The 19,479-nt window shown below is 36.7% G+C and overlaps 2 protein-coding genes across 2 annotated transcripts; both read right to left on the reverse strand.

Moving 5' to 3' along the window:
• Positions 1 to 60: 60 nt before the first annotated feature.
• LOC119997201 (zinc finger protein 7-like) lies at positions 61 to 6,152 on the reverse strand. Its single transcript, XM_038844068.1, has 5 exons — positions 6,137 to 6,152; positions 5,899 to 6,017; positions 3,916 to 3,990; positions 1,807 to 1,923; positions 61 to 879 (listed from the first exon to the last, which is right to left on the reverse strand). Exon 5 carries the CDS (start codon positions 809 to 811, stop codon positions 224 to 226), a length of 588 nt encoding a protein of 195 aa, XP_038699996.1. The 5' UTR covers positions 812 to 879; positions 1,807 to 1,923; positions 3,916 to 3,990; positions 5,899 to 6,017; positions 6,137 to 6,152; the 3' UTR covers positions 61 to 223.
• A 605-nt stretch (positions 6,153 to 6,757) lies between these two features.
• LOC119997185 (WD40 repeat-containing protein HOS15-like) lies at positions 6,758 to 16,977 on the reverse strand. Its single transcript, XM_038844044.1, has 14 exons — positions 16,749 to 16,977; positions 13,994 to 14,139; positions 13,497 to 13,875; positions 12,519 to 12,613; positions 12,351 to 12,397; positions 11,367 to 11,517; positions 10,503 to 10,566; positions 9,825 to 9,983; positions 9,620 to 9,741; positions 8,810 to 8,884; positions 8,524 to 8,577; positions 8,349 to 8,422; positions 7,976 to 8,050; positions 6,758 to 7,357 (listed from the first exon to the last, which is right to left on the reverse strand). Exons 1-14 carry the CDS (start codon positions 16,816 to 16,818, stop codon positions 7,138 to 7,140), a joined length of 1,731 nt encoding a protein of 576 aa, XP_038699972.1. The 5' UTR covers positions 16,819 to 16,977; the 3' UTR covers positions 6,758 to 7,137.
• Positions 16,978 to 19,479: the final 2,502 nt, after the last annotated feature.

Genomic DNA, 19,479 nt, shown 5'->3' on the forward strand with positions numbered 1-19,479 from the left:
TACACGAGAGTTGTTTCTCAATTTGATATTTCACCATATCAAAGGACAGATGAGCATTCTATGATCTCCTTATAAATCAAATCAATCTCTTTGTTACTGCAATGGAGGAACCATCTCCTGAGGCTTTCGAACGTCAATTCGTCTCTTTATTTGATGGATGAGCACATAGACTTGTTACATACATAGCAAACGGGAGTAAAAAAAGAAGTCATGATTAGCACAATTACAACCGAAGATTTAAATCAAGCTTTTGCAAATCTGATGGTTCTTTTGGTAATCTGTCGACGCGAAAGCTTCCCGGCCAAATCAAATCCATGGCGTCCTCAAGCATGAAGGGTGTACATGCCATACCAAATCCTGTACTGGAATCACCAAATCTTGCCACCACACTTGACCCTTCTCTGCTTGGCTTGTGCAGGAGTGAGTGAGGTTGGACCCCTAACGACCGGACCGACACGGATCTGAAAGGAAATCCCATTGATGTCATCATCATTCTCTGAGAGTGGAATCTCTTAGCAGCTCCTCTTTCTCTTTTGTGTGCATTCTGGTGACCTCCCAAGGCCTGTGAACTGTAAAACTTCCTCATGCAGAAGTTACATGAGAACACCTTGTTATGTGCAGGTTTTGATGGAGGAATATCAGAGTCTCCTTCAGTGGGAATCTCATCTCTGTTGAGGCCTAGACTCAACCAATCCCTCAGATCATCTTCTCCAGTTCGGTTTTCGTCGTTGCTCGGAGTTTTTGATTCAACATCCCGATTGTTGTTGATTGATACATCTTTTGCTTCTCCTTCTTCAATCTGGGAAACCATTTCGGCTTTGGATGGAATAATTGAGGAAGTTTCTCAGGGGGGGGTTGAAGAATTTGTGGTGTCTGCTCCTAAATAGGGAGGAATATAATGGACAAAGTGGGAAGGGATATTATTAAAAATCACTAATCTATCTGCTGTTCCCAACTAGTGATGCTAAAACACACAAGAAGCCAATGCTTATGTCAACTAAAAGTGTTGGCCTTCTCAAGCTTAGGATTCCACTAACTCATCTTTTTCACCCTTTCCCCCATTTCTCTACAACATCAACAAATAAGATTCTGTTAGGATGGATTACAACACAAGATTAAACCTAGACAAGATGTAACACTTGTGTTCTCCAATCAACATATCACACATAAACACCTTGAATTGATTTAGCTACCAATCAAACATGGTCCTAGACACCACATACTCTCTGTCCCATTTGCCCCATACTGTAGTTTTGAACCTCCCATACTGGACTGCAAGCTAACAAGGACCACTAGTAGAGTTGGGTGTCTGAAATGGGTTAAAAGACTAGGCACATATAGTTAAGAGCTACTGTTAAGAGTACAATAACTCCAGTCATCGTACTCCACTTTCTTTTCTTTTTCTTACTAGTAAAGGAAGAAAGAAGAAACAACCTGAAAAGTAGTAGTAGGTACTTTAATCAAAAGAAGAAGACTTTAAGTGAATGTTAAGACTCCTTCAAGAGGTAGGACTAGAATGACATCTTTCAACTTTAGTTTCATCAAAGAATATGACAAACTACTATTTTTGTAAAACTGAGGGCCCCAGTTACTGGCAATAATGGTGATAAAAGACAAGACAAAGGTAGTTGTCTACTTCCACTTGGGTTCCCATTCTAAAAACAGGAGGATCTATGGGAGTGTCTTCATGTAGTGGGCAGTGAATATGTACAGTAGGAGAAGTGCATTGAGAACCACTAGTACTTATTCTGAGAATCAAGGCTGTTCTAATAATACTAATAATAATTCAGATTTCAGAGTACAAACCTCAGTTTTTCCCACATATATGCTGTGACGAAAGCAGCTTTGATGCTGAAGCTTCTTTGAGATAAAATAATTGTGGTGTCTGGAATGCTGAGTCAGATCTTACAAATTCCACTTGTCCTATCAATTAGGTTCACATAATAAGCCAATCTAGTAGAGATCGTATCCAAATAAAATAACTAGCCACTCAATGATCTTTGGATAAATTAAATAAATAACTTGGTACCAACATATTACAAAATGCTAAAATCCAAACCATGAACAGATCTTTCCTTGCCTTTCAGTCAACTGCCTACAAGGTTACGCACAGATAATATAAACATATAATGCTCTGAAACATATATGCATCTCGGGTCATTATCATACAGGGTATCAAAAATCAAAGCACTTGTTGACAGATATCCAAAAGCAACCTCCAACTAGAGTTCCCCAAGAAATGCTGATTCGAGAGAGAGATGCCCAACACATCCTAGATGAAAGCAACACACACAGATAACTACATACATCAGAAGAATAGTTACAATCTTAAAACCTATAATCAGCACAAATGGGAATTTTGTTAGCTTATTCCGACATATTCTTAAATTCATGGATGGTGCTTCGGCTAGCAAGATTGATTTTCTGAGAATATGAAGGGAGCTACGTAGTTAGTTCAATTGCAAGAAAGTGACTCATCACTGGCTTGTCATCCTTTGTAGTTATGGAACTCATCAGATTGATGGACAACAGTGATGTCCTCTCTAGCTAATCAATTCCTTTTTTGGTTTAACAAAACTGTTAGAAAGTTAATACAGACCGGAGGATAAGGTAAAACCTACTCAAATCTAAATAAAAACTCAACTCAGTCAATTTTCTCATATGGTTCAGACCCTAACATTATTCAGGATAGCACACACATTCACTAACATGGTTACGTTAAGACGCTCAATGCACAAGTATGTGTTGGAAATAGTCACTCTTTATTATGTACCATCACGGTCAAAATAAAGATTCATATCAAAGAACTTTCCACACACCAATTGAGCGGTCAAGAACAAAGGGAGCTGGTCTGCTACCTAACTACTACCTTTGGAGGAGAATTAGATAACCAAGACACTGTCAGAGAAGGCCCATGTTTTGTTCCCAACAAGTAGGAGATGCGAGAGAAAAAAACTACAGGGATTTAATGGACAGGATCAGAGTGCTGTCAGAGTTTAAACACACTATAGGCTATAGCAGTATAGCCCATTGTGACCAAGCATTACATATAGTGTCACCTTAAACTACTGGTGACTTTTGTGCAGTTTCTAAGAAATGCTTAAAGGTCTGCCCCTACTCTGTGATTCAGCTATATCTACAAGGTTAGACCTTGTAGATTGAGAATAAAAGCTCAGGATAACACACAGAAAAAAGTAACTTAATTCCAACTGTGATGTGTGGTAAACTAGACAGGATATAAAACCATATTCTATAACAGCTATGGGTAGCCTGAAACCATTCATTTTCATGCTTTACATTCTGCAAATTCAAGGGCAATTTCATCAAGTTGTAAAAAATGGGTAACATAACCAACAGGGCAATGCGCAAAGTTGAGCAGGTTGTATCCAGTAACAATCCATTACAAACATCCAAGCAGCCATCATTCTCATACAAGAGTGAGTTCAAATCATTTAGTAAGCGTGATGTTAGTAAATTAAACAACAGCGCTACTGGAAAGAGAGAGACCTCACCTCAGTCAAATTTGTTCACTATCCAAATAAACCAATTGAAAAAACATCGTACATCGACTTTTCTTGGCTTCAACAAGCATAAAAATTGATTCCATGATGCATATCAAAGATAGATTTCGTGTGCCATTTAAGGTTTGGCGATTGATTGAAAATGTCAAAGACCGCAGCAACATTATAGATATCAAGTTATCAACCAAGACGTCCCATGATTTTATTTGAGAAGGCAAGAGCCAAACCCATCCTAGTCACCTGCCTAATATAGCAAAGAAGAACCTGAAAGTCTAAAAAAAACAGTATCTATCTATTTAATCCTAATGTGAAGTAAGTAGCAACATCCTCCTCCCATTGAGATGAGAATTATGACGAATTTGTTTGAAACAAAAATAATAAATAAACAGCTTACACGAATCCTTCAAAACAGTCCCAAAAGACGAGCATCTAACCCTGTCAATGAAGCACCAGCAGTGAACTTAAGTACCTACAGCACACAAGAAATCAGTAATTACTTCAACAAAGGACACTCATATATATCCATACAAGGATAACACTAACATAAACTAATATCAAACAAGAAGGCCAAAGTAATTGTAGAGCCGAGAATTATCAGTTTAATAATAATCTTCAGTGCATGGGTTTTGATGGGTTTTTAAGATCAGTTTATGAAGGGTTTTGGCGGGTTCGGTTTTGATGGGTTTTGACATGGGTTTTGAAAAAAAACTGAACTCATACTTGTGAGTTTTAGGTTCACGGATTTACAGTGGTTTATAAAAGAGTAAGAGACTGAAATACCCTTATTTTAATTCATTAGTTTTTCAGTAATTTTTCAAAGCGCCGAATGTCGCTGCTACTGCAAGAGGGAGAGGAGAGAGTTGTCAAAGTCATGAGGGATAGCTGCAAGAGGGATACGAGTGAGTGGTTTTGTTAAAGCCCTGATAATTCGGTTATATAAAGGAGGGATTTTTTAGAATATTAATAATTCACTTCACATGGTTTTTCATTGGCTTTTTAAAACCCACAAAAAACTTTTTCAAAACTTCAATTATCAGCTCTATTAAAACACCCAAAAAATGAAAAACCATGAAATTCCACTCCCAAACACAGCCTAAAAGCCCTCAAGCCATTTCACTGGTTAACAGGTTCCCAGGCCAGAAAATATGAAAAAAATACAGAAACTTTTCCATTTGAGAAAATGTTCCACATTCAGTTTACAAAGACACATCACGAAATATATGCTTTATAATTATGGTTTTCAACATCATGCAATGATGAGAATGCCAAAGAGTTATTTCATTCACATCAAACAATTGTTTCCCCAACCTTACAGTATTTGATAGACACAGCACATGACATGATACCATATACTATGTGATTTAACAACTAAAAAGTAGCTACCTTAGATACATTGATGGATGACGCACTAGCCTCATAAACTACATAAAAGATAACTCCCCTTCGGTAAATAGATCAATCCTGAAAAGAGCTAGCGAACCATTGCTAAATACTTGTGACTACCTCTTCATCATGCATTTGCACACCTAATCTATATGCAATTATTGACACTAAATGTCTAAATCTCATGTTCATTGTTGAAGCCTAGCCACCTAGGGTCTATCAGAATGGTTATGTATTTAACATTGTCTTCTTATTCATTACCATGCTTCCAAACAATCTTACTAGAGAATACAACCAGGATAGTTCAAGCATCCTTTGTTTGGTCATCAATTGTGGTAATTTCTATGGTTCTCGCGCAATGGTGTTCTTATGGTTTGTTTCTTTACATACTTCTGTGTTCTCTGGCCTACGTTTCGTTTTCCTTTTACCATGATTATGATTTTTATTTGGTAATCTAACATATAAAAATGCTTCATGTAATAAGGTATTCATCTACCATACTGAGGCATAGAGCATTATGCCGAGGTGTTCGCGTTAGAGCATTAGAATCTGTTGGTCATGCTCATTGTACTTGTATGGGGTGTTCGAAATTCAAATGCATGATGTTTAACAAACAACTCAATCAATAATAAGCATACATAAATTATATCACCCAAATCTTAGAACTACAATAATAAGTTACAAGATGGCAGATAGCCCACAGTGGCGAAAATAAACCGTTTGCAGAAATTGGGAGTAAGAGTGGCATTTAAACTTGAAACCTCCCCATGCATTGAATAAAATAAATTTAAACAGAATAAATGAACATTGCAATGAAAATTTTATTGAAGCGAGTGATTTTGGGAAAGAACCATCCTTCAATGATATTCTAAACAAAAACAAAAAAAAAATAAAAAGAAAAAGTAAAAAACAACGGAGAAACACTAACAAATAAAGCACATCAAATATATCACAAACTAGCGATCTTGACAAGTAGGACGAAAGGAAAAGGTACCCTGAGACAACTCGCAACAAGCGCGCGCCTCTGCTGCGATATGGGAGGTGAGATGAGTCACCGCCACGACACTGTGCAGCGGCATCAACGACTGCGCGCACCCCAATGCCCCCGTCGTCCTACCATACATTGACAAAACAAAGAATTATTTAACATTTCAAGCTAATGAAAAACTTAATTATCGAGTTATTTATAATTATATAGAAACACATTTATAACGCATAAACATAAACGTTACTTGGGAAGGGAAAAGAGGGAGCGGCGCGAGCGAAGGCTGGGTGCGAGAGGAGGGGCATACGGGCGGAGGCACGGGAGGGATGATCGGACAGGTGATGCTCTTGATGTGGAAACCAGTTTTCTTGAGAGAGATCCGCAGCGCCAAGCCATCTCTGTCTTCTCTGTTTCTGATTCAGCAGATTGGTTTAAGCTATGAACAGCGGGGTTTAAGCACGGAGTGGAGTCTTCCAAACCCTACTAAAACTGCACCGTTTAACAACTGGATCGTGTAACTAGACTAAGCCCAGTCCAAGAGGGTACCTGTTGGGATTGCAGCCAAGATGGTAGCCCAAAACCATACTGGGCTGGGATGGCAGGCTCCGTATGTCAAAAAGAAGCGAACAGCAGTTACAGCGCCAAAATGTTCAGACGGCAACTACTAAAACGGCACCGTTTAACATGTGGATTCATGTGCTGTTTGATCGTATGCCCGAGAAGAGTGCTCTCTCTTTCACTGCGACGATTACTTGTTATTCCTACGTGGTTCAAGAGTTCTTGCAATTCTCATTCGATTCCTATCCTTCTCATCAAGCATACGATCCTTCCTTACTTGATGGTTGACAAGACAATGAGAACATAAGGATTCAAACAAGTCTTCAGTCCACTGCAATTATAATACGATTACAAGTGATTTCCCAGAGAAACAGTATAATATGATGCTATTGCATCACCAGAAGACAGTGCTTAAATGAGAGGTTGTAGGAATATCGTACTGCAGGGCAAATGACTCCTTAACTACTGTAAGTAATCCTCACATTAGCTTACAACATAAATCAAAATCACTGAGCAATGCCTACATCTACGATAAACATGAAACAGAAAACCATTGTACACTTCTTCCCATGTCCATTCTCAATGCAAGAAAATTATGTCCCAGCTTGTTGTTAGATAACCATCTATTCTGAGTTGCATACTGTGTTGAGGTCAGAGAGTAATTTGAGCCCGTTTGATCTCTTTAACTCCTTACATTCTGAAATTCAACACGCTTACCGTATTATTTGCAAAACATGCAGCAATCTTGTCGCCATCCTTGTTCCAACAGACTTCGAATATACCCCCCTTACCAGCGTATGTTTTTACAATCCTTCCTTCCTTCAAGGACCAGATGTGAATGGATCTATCAAGAGATCCACTAGCCAAATACTCTCCATTTGGGCTAAATGCAACCGAGTACACAGGTTCACTGCAGATTCAATTCGAAAACATTCGTCAAACATGACAAGGAAAAAAAATTAAGAAAAAAAAAACATATATATATATATATCATTATAGCCACCTTTTATGCAAGAGGAAACCTCTAATACAATGCACTAGCATGAGAATCTCTTTCACTAAGGAGATGGAACCATGTTTGGCGCAACCTCGTTTATGGTCTATGGTCACATGGTTGCACCCCACAAATTCACGCATGTTGGGCTAGGGGTTTGTACAGGGAAATAATCGGAAAAAATCACAGAGAATATTCCAATCTGAGAACATTCCAACGCATCAAGCCCAGCAAATCCACAAGGCTCACTCCACTACTAAGGCAAAGGTAAACAACTCCCATGCACAAAACTCCCGCAATGGGCGTGGTTGGGGACAAGCAAGATGTACGCAGGCTTTACCCCCACATAATATGTAGAGAGATTGTTCCAGAAACTGTGACCTCTAGCTTATAGCCGTCTACCACTGGGCCACATACTTACTCCACAACCAAAAGTTGATAAAAAAATATATGCACTAACCATTGAGCTTTATAGGAACATAATGTTTCTTTCAGCTCTCTACAATGTAAAGAAATCAGAGCAAAGTATAATACCTGTGTCCATTAAGGCTGCAAATAAGTCTCCCAAGTTCCACATCCCATAGCTTCACTGTCGAATCGAATGACGCACTAAAGAACAATAAAAAAAGGGAATTCTTACATGAACAACACAGAAAAGAAAGGACAAATGATCAACTACAATTACCAAACATTCAGAAGTGTTGTCCATCATTCAATGCCAAATAGCATTAAGATCAGTGGCTAGTGAATAGCAGTCCAAAATACCAATTCTAGACAGATGATCAGTTGTGAATCTAAACAGAAGATTCTGAAACTAATTCTACATAAAATCCATAGAAAAAAAACACAATGCATTCAAGACAAAGGAGATGCATGAAATCTTAATTTGGCAAAGCAAATTACTTACCTTGCCAGTACTAATTGCTGGTTGGGGTTGTTTGTCCCAGGTCCAGTTGGACTCCATCTGATAGTGTATATCTCCTGTAGAGTGGTCATTTTATATTGGTTGATAATGAAACAAACAAACACTGTCCACGTGCACAAGACAACATCAACATAGAAGAAAATAATTTCAGCTGTACCTTAGAATGCTCCCTCAAATCATGAACGTACTTCTCTTGCTTCATACTCCATATCTGCACCATGAGTAAACCAAATTAAAAATATGAGCCCTTAAACAGCAAAAATATAGTCTCTTTAATTTAGAAGCTGGCAGACATGACATGACAAAACAAGGTCAATTCCTCTTTTGATAAAATTAATCGGAAAAAAATCATTAATCGAAGTAAGATTAACTGAAAACAATCATCTTTGCAAACTAAAAAAGCAAAAAACAACTACAAATGATGAGAATTTAGTAGAAATAACCTTGGCAGTGATGTCATCAGAACAAGAAGCCAGCAATGATCCTGTTGGATCCCATTTGACACAATTAACCTCGCCCTAACGGCAAAAAGAACAAAAGATTAGCCTTAAAACTGCTGTTTCTCAAACAAAATGTCTGGCTTTGTCCCAGAAATCTAATGCTTCTGGACATTAAAACTCCACCCTGGTAATTAAGATGATCAGAAGGGCCAAAGTATGTTCCAGTAATGGTCTTCCACAAAGCTACAACAAGGGCAGGCTAACAAACCTCAAAAAACATGTTACATCACCAATGGCGAAGGTATTTTATCAGTGGTGATCATCCTCAAGTAAATCTGGAACTTTCAAGTCCCAAATCATATCCTCTAAAGGCCCAACCTTGAGATCGCCCTGACAAGGTATTGACCAACCCAACCCCAGTTGAATTTATATTAAATTAGGCATCCAGGCCTGTCAACCTGAATGAGCAAATTTGTTTATATCATTCCTTAGTAACCTTACATTAAAGTACTTAAGAGATAAACCTCCTCATTCTCCTGCATTGGCCCACCAGATTAGCCTAAATTCATCAGGGTTGCATTCATTTGTGCAATGTTGACCCAATTTAAACACAGACAATATGGAATTTGGCTTTTAAAGCCAAATTCCATGCCAATTGCAACAAGTAACAACCCTGCTCTACTTGCGGCAGAACACCAGGTGGCAAAATGGTCATGATACACACTTTTTTGAAACAAAGGGGCAAAATGGTCATGATAAACAAATTTAAGGTGGCATGAGGAGCACAATGCTCAAATGCACATAGGAACAAACCTGATGGCCTGCAAAAGTTTTAACAGGTCGAGTTTCTCCAATCTTGCATACATATATCATGTTGTCGATAGAGCTTGTTGCGAATGAAACATTGCTGCGCCAGTCAACATCAAGTATTGGACCTACAAATAGATAAAAATGTGAAAGTTGAATCGAACAACAACAGATATGAAATGCAATGTTTGTCAAGAGTCCAATGTCGTACCTTGATGAAATTCAAACTGTTGTTTCCATTCCTCTGCCTTTACATCCCAGACTATTGCAGTTTTATCACAGCTTCCAGTGAGAAGATAATCACTCTTCTTGTTCCACTTTAGCGAAAAAATGGGTCCTTTATGCTTAATAAGCGTACTCTTCAGTTCACCTACATGACAACAAACACGGAATATAACATATATTCCTTCTGATGACATTGGGATAGTAAAACATGGAAGCAATGAATTCGAGATAAAATATATTCCTTCTTTTCTGTCTCTTTTGTCCTTTTTTGTTGAAGATTCACAAGAACGAAGCCAACACTAATAATGCCTACAGCACCATGCTGAGATGGCTATGAAAAATAAACTACTACTAACAACCAAGGGAACAAAAGGATCTTAGATTCCAACACAAGCTTGTCACGAGACAAGGAGCCTTCCCAATGGGAATGGTAAAAGTGCAGCAAAAGAAATGTCCAAAACAAAAGGGAAACCAAACCACCCCATGCAAAAAAAAAAAAAAAAAAAAACTCTCCATGCTTTTCTCCTGTCCCCAAAAGTCCTTTTTGATATAATACCACCAATCTTGCATTGAAAAAGAAAAAAAGATATACTGCCACCAAGCTACTGTAGGCTTCACCAGAAAAATGTTATGGCAAAAAACAAACCATGGAAAAGCATCTTACCATTTGTGCTCCAAATTCTCGCTTGTCCATCATACGAACCCGTAGCAAGCAATGTGCCGTCACCCTACATAAAGGTTGGTACAATAAGGATAACTCTCAGCAGGAAAGGCGATGATAAAGAATCTCAACAAGGCATACTGGTCATTGTTTATTCATTTAGTAAAGAAACTCAACAAGGCATTGAATCATTGCGATTGTTCATGAGGTTCAACTTAAAACAAAGACGAGAAACCTCCTATCAGAAATGAGGGGGAATTAAATAAAGACTTATCCTACTTTTTCCAACTTATGCTTTTCCTTGAGGACAATAACATTCAGATTATTGGCCTTCAATTTGAGCCAATTCAATTGAGAACATCCAGTCAGTTCTTACATTTCCTTCTTGTGCTTTCTTATACTAATAAATTATATTCCAAAACACAATAGAGTCGACCATAAAAGGCATAATATTATTCTTTATTGCTGAGAAAATTCCCAATCATTGGTGTATGACTGACTTGAACAACCGATTTAACATTCTTTTAGTTCCTTGACACATTTAGTTCACCAGCACTTAAAATTATTATACTGAAATTTACCATGTTCTCTCCATGCTCGGATTTTGAAGAAGAGAATCAAACAACCTTGATTGCACAAATTTAATACGTACTTTTTTTGAATGCAAAAGAATTTTTATTCAGGGCCACCAACAAGGTGAAACCCAAAGGAGAATATAACACATACTTTAACACCTGTTCCTACGTATGCAAATTTTTGCAAAGATATAGTCATAATGGACAATTGAAGCATCAAAACCTAAAAAAAAACAGCATGATGATTCATTAGCAATTGCTAATAAGAACTTAAGCCTGCGATAGAACTCACATTCCAATCAAGAGTGGTGACATCTTTACTCTTCTCATTTGTTCTCCCCTTTACATGCTTCAGGACCAACACATTCAAAGGACCACTTTGATAAGTAGACCTTGTGGTCCCATCAGCTATGGTCCAAATACGAGCAGTCGAATCACCCGATCTAAAAAAGTTTGAGAGAAGGTGAAAAATTAGAAGACCTTAAAATTGCAACAAGGTGATATATAATTATCACCATTATCATAGTCATGTTATTATACCCCAAGGCACAAACTGCTCCTTTATCCAACTGAGATATTCACAACCTACATTACAGGTATTATGCCTCTAATTCATCATTCAGCATGGTCAAAAAATGAATAGAAGAGATTCATATGCCAGGAGAAGTCATCAAGAACTTCTGACATGAATCACCCTAGTAAATGAAACTTTAATGATAGCAAAAGGAAAGAAAACGCTTAAGGAAACTTATTGAATCAGTAAGACTCAGAATTAGACCATGAACCACTCATGTTTCCAGCTGCCCAAACAGTGCATTTGCACCATGACATGCTTCGGTCAAAACCCACATCATTGTAAATAACACCACTCACAAACTTATTGGAAAACCATCTAAAGCATTCATACTGGAAAAAACATTAAACCCTGCCTCTTTATTCAGATGAATATATTTTAATTTGTTACCCACTACATAGCACTGAAAAAAAAGGGTCCTATGAATCTAAAGTAGTTTCAGAACAAACTTCTCCCAAAGCACCTCAAATTAGTTTTGATACAGAAAGCCTACAGTTCAATGTTCAAAACATCTCATTCAACATTCATAAACATACTTATGGAGCATTAATGATCGAACTACAAATAAACAAGATACACACTTGCACATATATATAACAAATAGACAACATCAATGTAAACTTACAATATTCAATCTAAAGTAAGAGATAAAGCAGTAAAGAAATAACCAGTAGCGTCAAAAAAATCAATTTAATTACTCACCCAGATGCAAGAAGAGAACCTGCTGGACTCCATGCACAAGCACAAACCTACAGAGAAAGAGAAAAAGAAACAGATTGTCATCAGGTATAAAAATATTAGGGGTAAGGGGTGAGAGGAAAACAAAAATTTGAACAGAACAAAATGAAGGAAAATGGAGAACAAAGAAACCTCAGAAGCATGCCCTTCCAAAACTGTCACATCAGAACAAGTAATTTCACATTCCTGTGATGTTGATGTTGTAGATATATCCATTGGTTCTGGTCCTATTGAACATAATGCTTTAATAGATCAAAAATGGGGAACCTCAGTAATAGACAAAATATAGAGAGACTGAGAGAAAAAATGAAAAGTGGTGGGGACGAGAAACGGCAGTATGAATTGCATAGCACATACAGTCATACAGACATACAGTATCACTTAAATGCGACCCCTTGTGAAAACTCCTCACTCATCTTTAGAGAGGTTTGTTATTTATTTCCGATTGTTCGCTTTTGTGTCCAAATAATGAGCACGAAATAATGCAGTTCAAAATATTTGCATTTGGTTGCTCTCCTAATCATATGGGTATAAATTGTTTCTTATAGCAGATATCCACAATACAAAAAATTTATGTCTAATACACAATGAGTTCCCAGTTTTTATCTATAAAAGAATTCATATGTTTTTGCTACAATGCAAAAGCACAATGTGACTTTTTCTCTTTGAAACATCATTAGGCACATGTCTCCTTTTTTAATGGAAAAGATGTTTATTGAGACATCAGGCGCAACCCAGAGCTACAAAGAGGAGAGTGTGATAGCCTCCAAAAAGTTGTTACAGAATACGGCACACCAAACAAGAATCTCTTTATCTAACTTGTACATTAAGAGTGATTCATTAAACATAAATCAATTTCAGCAACTATCATCTCAACTCCCCAACATTATGTACATGGACCCAGCCATTATTCACGAAAGCAGTAAATCAGGAAATCATACATCAAACAATCAGTAGCATCTTAACAATACTGTAAGAAGTAGAACATCATTAACAATAAAATAAAAGTAGACAATAGCAACAGTTTCATGCAAAATGTCAAATATGCTAGTAAAAATACCAGGCTGATAGGCAGAACTACAAAAATTACGTGCATAATAATCAATTCACCTCCAGGAACTCCATTTTCTTCATGCTTGGGATAATCCTTGTCCTCTTGAACTGTACCCATCTCTCTATCAGTGTTATGCTCATTCTGCTTTTCTCGTTCCTTATCCCTTTCTATCCTCTCTCTCTCTTTTTCACGTTCCTTCTCCCTTTCTATCCTCTCTTTCTCCTTTTCACGCTCCTTCTCCCTTTCATGCCTTTCCTTCTCTTTCAGGCGTCCACGTTCTCCTTCATGCTCCCTATCAAGCTCTTTATCTTTCTCTCTATCTTTCTGCAGGTTTTTCTTTCTTTCCTTAATAATTTGCCTTAGTTCATTGACATCTTTTGTAATGAGATCAATTGGTTGTAAGAATGAGAAATCTTCATCAACATCTGCATCACTCTGGCAAGCTCAAAACTGATCTTAATTAGCAGATTTTTTACAAGGCAAATGAAATAAAAACAGTTGAAATGATATGGGTGACTGTAGATGGGCATAACAAGATATTTAAGCTTCTAACATTACTCAAGTTTGCTTCCATCTCCAGGTACTGAAGTCCTTTCTGAATAAAGGTAATAAGCGCCCCAGGTGGAACCAAATTGCCATCAATAGAGCATTTGTTAATACCAGCCTCATATCCTAAGGCAAACGCTGAATGCGTGAAACCTGCAACAGTAAGTGATGACAATAGAAATTTAGTGCACAACATCATCCATTTTTTAAAGGCTTAAAGGTGCATCCCCTAAAGCACAAAAACAAGCTCTTGAGACTGTCCAACCAAAGTAGCATATCCAGTAATAAAATCAACACAGCAAGGGTTACAGGTGGCTTTTTTTTCTAATTACTGAACAGAATATCTCACACTTCCCTGGAACATGCAAAAGAATCTCAGATTCTCACGTCATGACTACGAGTGCAAACATTGTTGCGTCAACAACACAGTTTTCTTCGCTTACCTTTTTTCCAAGAACATACAAGCGCCTCAAAAAAGTAGGGCCACAACAGACTCCACCCCTCCAGAGTAAACCCCAAAACAATCACTGGCAAACTACTAACGCTAAAAAAAAATTAATTGTTTAATTGGGATAGGAATGCATAACTTTTCAAATAACAATTATGTAAGTGGATGGCAAAAAAAACCAACCCGCGAACTATTCGCAGGGTACATGATCCGTTTAAAATCCGAAAACTGATCCTATAGGGTTTGGAAATGGTTTTGGTTTTGATTTTCAAACCCGGCACGATTTAGGGTGTCGGTTTTGGTTTTTAGTGCCGGGTTTAGAATACCCGAACTGTTTAACAAAAAAGTTAACTATAGTAATAATATTATAAATCATTTATATAAAGGTATACTACTATGATACTAAATTATAACATGATAAAGCATATTAAAACATATACCTTTATAGAATCATATTAATAAACTATAAATTACACTAATTTGAATTGTCCAAATGATAAAACATTACAAGATAAATCATACTTCGTATAAGTAGAATCAAAATTAATTATTGTTATGTTATTTTATTATATTTTTAATGCATGATTTGAGTTTTGCATTTAAGTTTGGGGCAGGTTGGGGTTTGGATTTGCGGGTTTAGAAACGGTTATCCCACTATTAATGAAAAAATAAAAATATTAAAAGTTAAATGGTAAACGGATACCTGGTGATAAACGTTTAAATGGTTATGGAATGGTTCCAGTTTTGAAAATTTAAATGACTTTTGAACGGTTTGGTTTAGATTACCTTAAATGGAAACGGTTTTGGCATTCCTTAATTGGAAGGGTACCCAATCCGTTGTCATCTCCATACTGGTTGTCAATGAGAAAATAGAATGCAGTGAACTGCTTTTCTTTATTAGGGTATGAATAATGAGCAGTTGTTCTAATTGATACACAATCCTACAATAGCACAAAACCTCCCCATTAGGCAAGTGAGGATTTCAGATAAGCAACCCCTTTCTCCAATGGCACTCATCTTCCATATCACTTGATAAGGATCTTGGTGATCACTCAACAAGCTCAAGTCAACCCCAAATTTCTCCAAAGTAATTAGTAGTTTTTGAATTATATTAGGAAAACTATTCCATAGCTATATTCTTTTCATCCTTATAAAGACACATTACTCTTCGTAATGGCAAGAAACATTATAAATGAGAATCATTACTTCTGTATAGAATCAATATTTATGGAAATTTTGGGGCCATGGCCATTGCTAGCATCCCCTTATCTCCATCACTGACCACTTGCCAAGTAGAGATGTAGAGACTTCATGCCTAGAGTCCTAAACCACCAAACTCTTAAGATTATCCAACTTTACCAAGTGAAATTTCAGGAGTCCTGGAAATTTCCCCACAAGAATATCAGTACTTCTACCTCTTCTAAAAAGGTAACTTATTATCATTCAATACAGAAAATCATATTTTTGAGCAGCTATATATCTCCAGCATGCACTTCACACTCATTCTTTCCTTCCTAACATATTCGCATGCTTCTCATTCACCATACAAAGATCAGCTGCTTTCATCAGAAACTCAAAACAGAATTTCAAGCCATAGAGGAGGTTCAATTAATTCTTCCAATTGGAAACGTCATATGAGAGCAGTCTCAACTCTCAAGCACCCCAAAGAAGTTCAGTCTATAAAAAACCTTTTCACCCGAAATAATATTACCACCCAATATTCTAGGCTTAAAACATGAATCAACACCTCCCCAAATCAGTTCAGAGCATATTAAAAACTTCCCAATCCCACTGAATGATTACATTGCCACACCATATTCCAGGCTAAGATCATAAATTAACTGCCTTCACCACTACAACGCCCACCGAACTTGCAAGTGCGAAATCATCATCCTATGTACTCCACGAGAGCGTGCGCCACCAAAAGATAACACGCCAAGCAGGGACCTCAACACCACTGGCGCCCTATGATACAGGCTCAAAACCAGAAAAACCATCAAACATTGATGTCATGGATCTAAAAGTATTAGCTTTTCACACTCCCTAAAGCAAAATAACATAACAATCCAAAACATAGTTCCCACTTCCCATCATCCAATAGAAACCCTAATTTGATTACAAACGACGTAGAAAAACCAACCGAGATTGCACAAACGGAACGACGAAAACAAGAAAACAGATAACCAAAGCAAAACCTAGCTTTTTTTTGTCCATAGAACCAAAAATACAAAAACATAAAAGACATAGCAATTATTAAATCGCCTGCCCCTGTATCTATCTGCGTTCATGCAAGAGAGAGAGAGGATTATCATACCTGATTCTTGAAGATAGCGGAAAACGAGATAATTCAATTCGACAGACGTGATGGAGGACGTCATTGCCATCGCGAATTCGCAACGCTTTCAGTGGCTGAGGCAGTTACGCATGTGATGTGGCCCCAACTCGGAAAGAAAAAGATGGAGGCAGAGCAAACAGGTTGGGCGATTTCTGTAATGCCGGAGATGGAAGAGCTGATGAATCGTTAAAATTTAGATGCCGTTGAAACGTAGTTTGACGGCGTTTCTTTCGGCTTGGCGGATTGAACTTTAGAGGTTGCGATATGGGCCTGTTGAAAGGAAAGCCCAAATCATGAGGCTGGGCTACAAGTTATGGGCTGCTTCCGGTTCCGATTTGATTGAACCCAATCTACCGAATCTAGCTTCTATGAACGCCGGCCCATACACACACATAAGGCTTGTTAAGGAAGGCCATAAAATCGCGTACCTTTTTTTCCTTCTGGAAATCATGTAGTTGTTATTAATGGAATGCTTACCTTAAAATTAATCATTTTTTTCCATAAAATCATTGTTGAGAAATCATTTAGAGGTTGTTAGATGGGAATGAATCTTTTTCATTGGTGGATTCAAGTTCAACTCGCTATATATCAACACCCTAGAAGTATCCAGGGGTAGACCATATTGGATATCTTCTGCACTGAATATGAGATCTCACAATTCTGGCACCGGGAATCAGGAGTGTTTTGATTGTAGATGATAAAATTGGTGTGACAGGGCTTGTTGTCAGCCCAAAGGATTTTATAAGAGTTTGCATCGAGTCTAACCTATATTCCAAATAGATTGTTTGCAATTACAGAATACAGGATTGCTGGCTCGAAGTTTGTCTTCCGGGAAAATAACTTAAAATTTGTGTAGTGTCAATCCGAAAAAAAGCAATAAACAGAAGACTATCACCTTAGTGTCAATATGGTTTTTATTACATTGTTTCATCTTCTTATTACATTATTTAAACTTCTTATTACATTGTTTAAGCATTTTATTACATTGTTTCAGTCTCTTAACTAGACCTATATAATTCTATTACATTGTTTTTATGGGCGACACAAATTATAATTATATTATTTCATTGTATAGATATGATAAAATTACATTGTCTACCTTTGTCGTGACTAGATCTCAAAGACCCATAAAACTCAAATCCAAATCACATATAAAAACCCAAACCAAGATCTCAAAGATCCATGGATGATAGTTATTCAAATAAATCAAATACATATCTGATGAATAAATCTGAAACATATATTCATTTAAAGAACCAAACTTAACTCTCGATACCCAACACCCAAATTCAACCCAATATTCTTTTTTTTTGGGCTAACACGTGATTTAAGAGCTACCAACTAAAGAAGCCCAACCTCCTAACTAGTCTTGGCGTTGCTTGCTTCGTATCATCACAACACCCAAACCAAATAGAATACAAAAAACAAAACTATGGACTTTTCTTTTTACATAGAGAAATTCGAATTGTTCATTAGAGAAAGATGAGAAACAAAGATACCACAAATTCAAAGAAAGATTTTCCTCTTATCTTCATGCGTAGGGCCAATTTCTCATTACTTTCTTAGTCAAAGATTCATAGTCAAGAGATGACATTTGAAAGGCTAAATTTTTCGAAAGATTTATTATCAACAATCAAGTCATTAAAGAAACTGACAACAAACACAACAATTCAATGGAGGAAAACAACACATGACGACTAGAGAAGTCTAGAGAATTGACAACTACTAAGAAAATTTCATATACTAATACTCCTTCCGTCCCATTTTTATTATCGGTCATTATATTTTGAGCTATTAAAAAAAATTACTTTTTTTCATTAATTAACAATTTTATTATCGTATTCTAAAAATATCTTTTTTTACTTTACTTTAATTACTTTTGTTTCAAGGAAAAAAATGTCACCATAAATAAGGACAAACTTGAAAAAACACGATTGTTTTGTATAATTAAATTGTATTAAATCATATCTCCTTGAGTTATTCTTTCAACCAAAATTATATGTGTCCATAATTTTAGTGTCCATAATCTAGGTGGCATACTAACTCTAAATGGTCTCTATATTTTTCTCCATACCATCTAGTTATGATCTCTACATTTTTCCCATGCCACCTAGTTATGGACACATTATGAATGCATAAATTATGAACATGTAATGCTTTCATATTTTCAAATGATAACGAACAAATTAGGACGGGGAGCAATACTTTTCAACGTGACATTAAACGTAGCCAAACTTGTAAAATCAAGTCAACATTTATATTCTTGGATAGCACTTCTCTATTAAATAAACTAGTTGCATGCCCGCGCTTCGCGCGATACATATTTTGATTGGAAAATAGGGATGTGTGAAAGTTTTTCGATACTTTGTTAACATTAAGAGCAATAGAGCTTTAATTGTAGAAAATAGAGATGATTGTGAGATGAAGATAAAATATGTACAATACTTGTTTTTTAATTTGCTAAGAATTTTTTTTTCTAATAGGGCGTGTAAGAAATTTGATGCATAAGGCATAAGTATGCTAAGAGTTTATCAATTTTTATTTGCGTTGCTAGTATCTACAAAGTGTTATAGGTCACCAAAGACATGTTTATGAGATAATATTGTATGGTTAGTACAACAATCTCTACAAAGTGACATTTAATATCAAGAAGTACAATGTAGCATAAGTAGTATTTTTGAAATGATATTTTTGGAATAAAATTCTTAAT

This window comes from Tripterygium wilfordii, chromosome 1, assembly GCF_013401445.1.
Source record: "Tripterygium wilfordii isolate XIE 37 chromosome 1, ASM1340144v1, whole genome shotgun sequence".
Taxonomy (NCBI): Eukaryota; Viridiplantae; Streptophyta; class Magnoliopsida; order Celastrales; family Celastraceae; genus Tripterygium; species Tripterygium wilfordii.